The sequence below is a fragment of the Cinclus cinclus genome, chromosome 7, assembly GCF_963662255.1.
Source record: "Cinclus cinclus chromosome 7, bCinCin1.1, whole genome shotgun sequence".
NCBI classification, from domain to species: Eukaryota; Metazoa; Chordata; class Aves; order Passeriformes; family Cinclidae; genus Cinclus; species Cinclus cinclus.
Window position 1 is genome coordinate 9,953,899 of NC_085052.1, and position 9,380 is coordinate 9,963,278.

Below are 9,380 nucleotides of genomic sequence, written 5' to 3' on the forward strand. Positions count from 1 at the left end.
GATTGTTAAAAAATATTCCCTTCAAATCTGTTACTCTTCACTGTTCTGAAGAAGACAGAAGGTTTAAAGCACAAGAGTGAGTGAGCAAGCAGCACAAATTACAGCACCTGGGGCCAACTCTTTATTTCTGCTCCAAATCACACCATGATCAAAGCCCTTCCACAATAGCCACCTCTCTCCCCTCCTGGGAGAAGCCAACCAAACATTCACCACTAACATTTTGAAACTGGACCTTGGGACAGCAAATCTCATGGCCCAAAAGAGGATCTTGTTGAGTGACTTTTGCTCCCAATTGCCAGGAAAGATTCGGCTACATCCAGATTCCAAAGAAATCCTCCATTTTATCCAAACACTAGTGAAAGTTGGCAGAAAGGAGGGGGGTATGGAGACCATGCATAGCCTCCTCTCTGACCCAGTTAGTTTCCTGTGCTTTTTCTTGTCCAACCTCACAGGGCTGTGACATGTTCAGCAGCTACAGGGAGAAGGGAGGTCAGGATACCCACCTTGGGAAAGTATCATTGCCCTCAGCACAGCTCCAGCTGATGGGGTGGATCCCTCAGCCCCACACAACACATTATCACCACTAAGCCCCTTTAAAATGATGGCAAAGGCATCAGCAGACAGAGTGGATGAAGTTGTTGAGGGAACAGAATCAAGTGTTTGTTTCCTCACTGCCTGCCTCAGAGCAGCAGGACAGAACATGAAGGCAGAGTGATGCCAGACCTGAGGATTCCTCATTTCAACACTCCCTAGAGACTATTCAGCCTCTTGACTGCTATGACTCCCCTCTCCTACACTTCCCAGCTCAAAGGTGGGACACTGTCTCCCAGGGTCCAATGCCAGCAGGAGACACTGGAAATTTCCCATCATGGATCACATCACTGAAGTACATCCCAAATAATGTACTTAAGTACAAATGAGAGCAGTGATTTCTTTTCCAGTTCTCTTGACCAACACAGCAGAGACTATGGGCTAGTTTGCTTGTGAAGACAAGCAACTTCATATTCTTAGCAGGGGTTAACACCACAGAACAATGAAATGGAGGAAAACAATTTTAAAAAATACAAAAGGAAAAGTGCATGAGTTTTAGATCTGGTAAAAGCTGACCCAAATAAGCAAAGACCTTGACTGCATGGACGTACCTCATACTATTCCTTTCACAGACAAATCCAGGGAGTGTTTTGAGAGTTTACCATGAGGCAGAAGGGCTTTAAAAGGGAGTATCAGGGATCTGGAGGGAAAGACAGTTCATTCACCTGTCAGTCTGTATTCTTGCACATCCACCTGTTCCATGCAGCAACCCCCACTGTGCAAAGACGAGCCCATGTTTTGCACAAGCTAAAATGACATGGGGAACACCTGTGTGTGCCACACAAAGCACAGACCACAGCACAGTGAGAACAAGGTATTTCCTTGGGGCTTGTCTTGCAGCTCTGATGGCCTTCAACCTGGCCCTGCTCAGTGCTTTCACAACTGCTTCTCACCACACCTGTCAGTCACATGGACAAAACTAGGGGCTACATCACAAAAACCCCTCATCTAAGCCCGGAAGAACCCCCAGAAAATCAGTGCTGCTTATCCCCAGAGCCTGCATGGTTGTGCTGTAAACATGTTGATGCTTGTTCTACTCTAATGTCAACCAAGATCAGCAATGCAAAGTGCATCTGGCTACCCTTAGAGCCACAACACTGGTGTCATTAAAGGACAAACACTGCAGGGTACCTGGAGGGAGGGAGGTATTCACTGCCAAAAACCGAACTGCATTGGTAAGATCTGGAACGCGTCAGAGCAACCTGTGCACAAGCCATCTCTTGCTTTGTAACTCTGCTGATTCCTCAGCTCAGCACAAGTGTGTCAGAGGAGGCAGACCTGAGCAAAGACAGCACCTCTGCCAACCCAAACACAGGGCCCTAAGCTGGGCAGGTGCTTCCTTCATGTGGATGACCAGCCAAATCTGACCACATTTGCTTTGAGTCAAGGCCTGGAGGGTGAAGTCAGCTGCGGTTAAGCTGTGACTGGCCCCAAACCCAAGCTCTAATCCAAACATCATTCCCTCCCATTAAGAAGCAGCTCTGCCAATCTCTGAATAGTCCCATATGGGCAAACTCCAGATTAAATGTAAACACATAATCAACATAAAAATGGATCCTACCTTTACCACTGCAACATCCCAAGATCTCTGACATTTTTAACCAAACCACAAAGGGTTTAGGTGCCTGATTCCTAAAAGCATGGATTTTCATCCCTTCATGATCCTTGGGCACCTGCAGCCACTCAGCATGCATGAAAAGAAGTGGGACTCTTTGGGCCCCTTTCCACTTTTAGCTGGGACTGTCATCCTTTCTCATCAGCCTCTGGACCACCCAGGCCCCAAGGAAAGAGTCTGTTTCTCTGACTTATCACCAGCATCAAAGTTTTCAAAAATAAAAGCAGCCAGCCAACATCCAGGGCTGACTGCAAGAGCCACAAATCCAAGGCAGCCTTGGTTAAGTCTGAGTCAGAGACAGCTGTGTTTGAGAAGCTCGGCAAGTCTTTCAGTTCCTTACACAACTAAACATGGAAAGAAAAGGATACAACTGGTAGCAAGACTCCGGGCAGTATGATCATCTAGGCTGCCTAGCCTTGCAGGAAAACCAATATTAAAGGCATCACAGAAATCGGAGCTCATCAACATTCCCAGTGTTACAAAGACAAATTAGTCAGCAAGTTGCAAAATCGGGGTGTATGGGCATCAATCCAATCCAGGGGTTCCTTTGCAACCCAGAAGGGAATAAAGTTTCCCCCAGCCTAAACCCTGTGGCAACACCACAGGAGGGAAAGCCCTATTTGTTGACAAGTTCTGTGATGCAGATTCCAGGACAGCCTCATGAATAGCTAAGAGAAGCAAGCACAGCAATACATAACTTGTATGGGCTGTGGGGAGGAAATGGCTTAGGCCACCAAACACTTGGGTATCATTAAACCATAGTATTCTGAGTCATGGAGGGAGCTGCCTAAGAGCAAAATCTGACTGCAAGGTTGTAAAGTCATTGTTTGCACAGAGGAAACAAACCCTTGCTTGGAACATGGAGAAGTTTCAAATCACAGGTCATCACAATTTACCTGGAATCAGTAAGGCTGTTCTGGAATCAACAAGTTTCTATCATTGGCAAAAACTGCATCCATTCCCAACCTTACAGAAAAAAAATCCTGCACCAGCTATTCAGGAGGCACCAGAATCAGCAGTTTTTAGTAATCGTTTCTATTCAGATAGATTCCCTCTGCAGAGAAACCTGACCAACTCGCCTGGCAGGAAATAGCAACATGGAGTTCTCTGCTTAACTGCACTCTGTCAAGGAAAAGAAAGCAACAGAAAAAAAACCCAGAAGTCCTGAGGGTCACATTCTTCAACTCACATGACAGCATTTAATGTCTAGTGAAATGAAACCAGAGTTATATATGGACAGAGGCAGCTTGAGGCAGGAATGCAGCAGACAATAGCAGCTGCAGAAAACGCCTTCCCCCTACCTGCCCAAGTTTGGATCTCCCTATGAGGAAACACGATGCTGCACATATGGTCCCAGGGCACAGGCAAGTCAGGACCCAGCTCACCCCAGTGCCAAGTCAAGGGCAAAGGTTCTGATTCAGTTGCATTTTGCTCTTGTGCACCCTGGGGTAAAAGGGAGCTTTGGGTGTGAGCCAGTAAAGCTTCAAGTCTTTTGTTTCCTGAAAATGGATGAGGAGAGAAAAACCTTCAGCAGTTCTTGGGTCTCCTAACAGAGCGAACAGGAGACTGAAACTTGCACATGAGCAAGCAGGGGAGGTAAAAGACAATTCAGCTATTTAAAATTTATGTCACAGACTACAAAATTCTTAACAATGGAAGCAGCACACAACAGTTACTCCCATGGGTTACCACCCTGGGCCCAGACTTGCTTCCTATCTTTAGTGCATAGAATATGATGCAGAGCAGCATGGAAAGGGAAGCATCACTGTGGCCTGTTCCTTCCATACATCTCCTAAGGCCCCTCCACGTGGAATCTTAAGGGCTCTACCATAAGGCAACAAATTACACCAAGAACTGGATATAGCAAAGAGAAAACTCTGCAACTAAACCTTTGCTACCTTGCTTGAGAGTATGTATTGATCAGGAGGTGCTACTAGGGAAAGTAAAGCCCAGATAAGGCCTGTTCCTCCCCCTGCAAACCCATTCTTCCCAACAGCCAGGATGGGCACAGCAAGTGCCCTGGCAAGCTCCTTTTTTGTGTGAGATCCCTGAAAACAATCTGATGAAAAGCTGTTGGTGGAACATCCACTCTGATTTGTTACAAGAACATAAAAACTTCAGTCTCCTGAACAGACCCCAGAAACATTTTCCAAAATAGCATTTCTCAGGTTTCCCAGACTTTTACACTAGAACCATTAAAGTGAGTGAATAAAGGATGATTTTAGTTAGACCTGACTTTTATATTTTTCAGGCAAGGAAAGTATGACCATTCCCATAATGCATCAATCCATACCTGGTGGGCATCTCCAGAGGGCACTATGTAGGCTTGGACAGGCTCCTGTACATATCTGGGATTCTTCATCACCTGTCGCAGTTGCTTCAGCAGCTCTGTTGTAATTTTCGGACCCATCTTCCTACCTGCAACTAAACAAAGCATAAAACTTCAGTGTTTCTCCAGCCATCTCAGGTCACCTACGTGCACAGGCTGGAGGAAGCTGTCTCCACTGAAAACTCCCCTTGAGGACAACTGTGCCAACATCATCCCTCTCAGACCAGAATTTCACCGGTCTTGTCCCTTCATTCATGTTCCTTGAGAAAATCAGGTTAAGGCCAGAGAGTCAAAGCTGTCCTGTCTTGCAACGGATCTTTCCCACCAGGATGGCATACCCTGTGGTGGTACACGTAAACTTAATGCACTGGTCAACCCCTTCTTGCATGTGGACAGCGCCAGGAACAAAGCATCTCAGACATGCCCTAGGAAATCCAGGAAAGGTCTTGGCATAACCTCAGATCAGAACCAGCCCCACCTACAGAGTGCACTAAGAGAAACTTTCAGTCTTTTCATTCTAGGGCTAGGGATGCCATGGCTTATACACCACAGGAGCACAGGCTGCTGGGAGAGGAAGACATGCACATCAGGAACTCAGAAATGGACCAATTATAAATGTAACTTTTAGAAGTTCTACTGTAGCCTAGAGTTTCATGGTGAACTGGTGACTGAATTAACTCAGACAAAAGAAATCTGCTCCCCAGGACATTCAGAGGGATGCATTCACCAGCCACACTGACCTCAGGGCTGCATACTAGTTCACCTAGCAAGAACACAACTTAACAGGAGGGGGAACAGCCCACTGAGCTCTCCCAAGTGACTGCCAGAGAACAACTAAGGATGGTTATGGGAATGTTCTCTAAAGACCTTTGGCAAATGTTCTGCAGATCTCAGCTGGTGTCAGGCAGGGGTGGGGCACAGCCTGGATGGTACACAGCAGATCAGAGGGAAAAACAAGGGTACAGGCCAGTCACCCTCCCTGGCTATGTTTCTGCAATGGATGTGTCTTTGGCATTGCAGTGAACACCAGCCTCTCAATATGCACCCCCAAAACCTCAGCAGCCAGCACCCGCTGTGAGCACCCGGCACAGTGATGCGTCAGGCCCTGCTGCTGTGCTGGCACGAGAGGTGGCTGCAGTGTAGGCACATGCTGGCTGCAGAGGATGACTGGCCAGAAAAACTATGAAAATCAAGTAGCCTGGACCTTTTCAGAGGTTCTCCACCTTTTTCTTCACTCATATCTCCAAAGCGTGCCCAAAGTGGGATAATCCCCTTCCCGGTTTTCTCTCTACTTCTTTCACATTTTTAAGAACTCTTGTAACTTTAATGCTGTCACTTTCCAGGGCAAGGTGGGTTATATGCTGCTTGAAGGCCATGCCATGAAGTATTTTATTCTGATCAGTTAATTTCACAGCTCATTTCACAGCCATGTCTACGAACAGGTCATAGATGGGAGATGCAAACAGCATGCAAGTCTCAAATATTTTTTGCTTATCCAGGCACTTATTCTTTTTACACCTCAGTAGCTACCAGGAGTCCCAGATAACATTACAGTCTTATGGCAGAACACAATAAGGCCCAGTCCCTGCTCTCTGATGTTTGCCACCTAAACAGGAAGGCAGAAAAGCTGCCTCCCTTTCACAAGGTTTGATTTTCTACAAGGTCACACAGCACTGCTGTAACCAAATCACAAACTGAACCAGGATCTGATGCGTTCAGGTGTAGAGAAAACCCAAGACCACCATTCACATGCCTCATCACAGAAAGAGCACACCAGACTTGTGTGAGACTGACTCTGCCCACAGGTACACTGTCTTTTAAAACCCAGACCACAATAAGCAAATCAAGCTGAAAAGGCACCACATGCTATATCCTCAAATTGGTATCTCAACCCTTTGCTGGGGCTTACAACTCAGATTTATTACCAGGACAAAATTTCATTGTTTTAGACAGTGTTTGCAAGCTACACTACACTTTATAATACTGTTCTTGTTTCTGTTTGTCCTCCACAGTGAGCAGCTGTAACATTCTGTAACATTGCTGCTGATTTATGTTCAGATAGAATGAAACACACAGGAGAGAGAGCAATAACATAGCGACTAGCCAGCAGAAAAGAATCTCTTTCTACAAATTCATAAGGACACAGCTTCCTTTCTTGGCCTGTGCTTTGTCTCCAAGAGTCTAGAAGTCTCATATAAATAGGCAAGGCATGACAAGGCTTTGCCTTTTAATAAAGCTCCTTGTTGACAAGCCACGGTTTTCTTAGCAAGACGAGATTCTCTCAAGGACAAAAAAAAATAATTTAAAAAGCACTCTCACTGTTGAAAGATTTGCTTGTGATACAAAAAACACAACTAAGGTAGATTAGCAACAAAACCCATATTAATGGGGACTTAGATTTTGGATAACCCCTACATTATAAGAAGTGGCTTTCAAAACATCCTCCATAAACTTTAAAGTAAAAATTATCTTCTGTTTACAGGGAAATAGAGGCTGTTTTCTCAGAGATAGTTGGTAGCCATTTACTCTTGTTACCCCTATAAGCCTTAACAGGTGACTTTCCTCCCGTGGCCATAATTACAAGCCTCTACAAAGTTAAAACAGCTTCTTTATCATTATTTCTATCACTATTTAATCAGTCCAGTGATTAAAATGAAACACAGCTGAAATTAAGGCAGTGGCTGCAGCAGTGCAAGAACCAGTCCCATTTCCTGCCCTAACTTTTTGAAAGGTACTCCCTTGTTACCTGTCTCTGCAGTTCCCCACGTCTGGATGCCACTTGTCTCTGCTCACACAAAATACCATCCAGCTCTTTGCTCAGCCTTCATAAGCTCCACTGTGCCTGAGAAAGCAAAGGGCAAAACTGAAGTGGTAAGAAACTTTGCCCTCCCATAAAACATTCTCAACCCCCAGCAATGAGCTGAAAATGCACTAACACTATGTTCTTGTGGTAAGATTAGAGATGCACTGAAGGTGAACCATGAGGGAACAGGGAACATCAAGGGTCAGGCACTTGCTTGCCAAGATTTATGATTAAATCTTGCAAGTGTGTGCTGGTTTATGCCAATTTGTTTTCTCAGTCACTCTGTCAGGGGCCACTCCCCGTATTACAGATGGGGAAATTAAGGCAGAGCAGAAGTAAAATGCAAAGTAACCCTGTAGCATGACAAAGAGTCAGAGCTGGATCCCAAAATCTGTCACTGTCTAGATGTACATTATCTACAACTCACTGAGACCGCAGGAGGCAGTTCTCCAAGAGCCAAGACCAGATCCTGCCTGGACAGCATCTCCAGCAGACACATGGGGCAAAGAGCAAGCACGAAAATGCTGCCAGAGGAACCAGACACATCCTTCTGCCTCCCACATGCACACACAGTGATGGGCTGCTGCAAGCCTCAGCACCAGCAATGGCCAGGGCCACCAGGCCACTGTGTCAGGGTGTGTGCCAGTGCCACGGTGGGGAAGGGAGGTGAGGCCAGGAGGTCTGGCTGCAGCTGGGTCTGCCTGTGGCTCCTGTGTTAGACCACCCTGAGTGTTTATGTCACGTTTTCTTCAGATATGCTCGTCCTTGTGACAATTCCCTCTCCGCTTTCTCTTTTACGAATAGTCTTGTTCAAAATAATCACATTGGCTCACACAGTTGGAAGCCAGCAGCACCACCTCAAAGCCAGGACTGGCTGCACACAGGGCAGCCTAAGCATCCACTGCCCAAACAGCCATACACTGAGACACAAGCCCCATTGCTTGTCCCCTCTCCACAGTACCTGCAGCGCCTCTTAACTCACCAAACGAATGGCAGAACTGTTAGGACTGAAAAGGACCTCTGGTTCAGTCCAACCTCCCTGCAAAGGCACGGTCACCTGAAGCAGGTGACACAGGAACACATCCAGGTGGGTTTTGATGTCTCCAGGGAAGGAGACACCAAGGCATCCCTGGGCAGCCTGTTCAGTGTTCTGCTACCCTCAGGGTAAGTTCTTCCTCGTGTTGAGGTGGAACTTCTTGCGTTTTTGTGTACGGCCATTGTTCCTCATCCTGTCGCTGGGCACCACCTCTAAGGGCCTGGTACCCACCTTTAAGCCATTTATATGCATTGATGATATCCCCTCTCAGTCTTCTCCACACGGAACAGGCCCAGCTCCCACCGTATCTCCTCGTTCCTTGCCCACCTGAGCTGAAAGCCTCCCCCAGCCCTCCACAGGACTGACGGAGCCGTCTAGGGCCTGAACACCCCGGCCGGGCCCGGCTGTCAACGCTTGGATCCCCTGCAGGGCCCGGGCGCCCGGGCTGGGCCTGGAGACCCGCCGGGGAGCGGCTGGAGGGAAAAGCCAGGCCCGGACCGGACCAGGCCGAGCCCCCTCGGCCGGGCCCCGAGCACAGGTCCCGCTCTCTGCCATCGGCTCGGGTCACCCACCCGGGGCTGCCCCCGCTCGCCGCGCCTCACCTGCCGCCAGCCCGCCCGCCGCCGCGACGTCAGCGCCCACGTGGCCGCCAGGGCCGCCCCCATGGCGTCACTGCCGATGGGTGTCACGGGGCGCGCGGGCGGGACCGGGGCCGAGACCGGGACCGCGCACCGGGACCGCGCACCGCCGCTGCCCGGCGTGGGTGCCCCGCTGCGCCCTGCGGGGACCTCCCGTCCCGTCCCGTCCCGTCCCGTTCCGCCCCGCGCTGTCCGGACAGGGCGCGGGGCTCCGTGTCCCGGTGAGCGGAAGGCGGTGTGGAGCCCGGGGTACCGGGAGTGGGCTGAAGCCAGCAGGGAGGGACCGGAGCGGAGCGAAGCCCCTGCCCCACGCCTCGGTCTGCGCTCGCCTCCGCGATCCACTTCGCACTTGAACTTCGAAATATCCA

The 9,380-nt window shown here is 48.6% G+C and overlaps 1 protein-coding gene across 1 annotated transcript in view; it reads right to left on the bottom strand.

The window, feature by feature from the left end:
* Nucleotides 1-9,010, bottom strand: part of XPNPEP1 (X-prolyl aminopeptidase 1) — a 31,035-nt gene extending 22,025 nt beyond the window's left edge. Inside the window, exons 1-3 of the mRNA XM_062496043.1 lie at nucleotides 8,977-9,010; nucleotides 7,282-7,377; nucleotides 4,500-4,630 (exon numbers count right to left, since the gene is read on the bottom strand). Of these exons, the coding sequence (XP_062352027.1) occupies nucleotides 4,500-4,616 (117 nt within the window). The 5' untranslated portion in view covers nucleotides 4,617-4,630; nucleotides 7,282-7,377; nucleotides 8,977-9,010. The remainder of the gene's footprint in view (nucleotides 1-4,499; nucleotides 4,631-7,281; nucleotides 7,378-8,976) is intronic.
* Nucleotides 9,011-9,380: the final 370 nt, after the last annotated feature.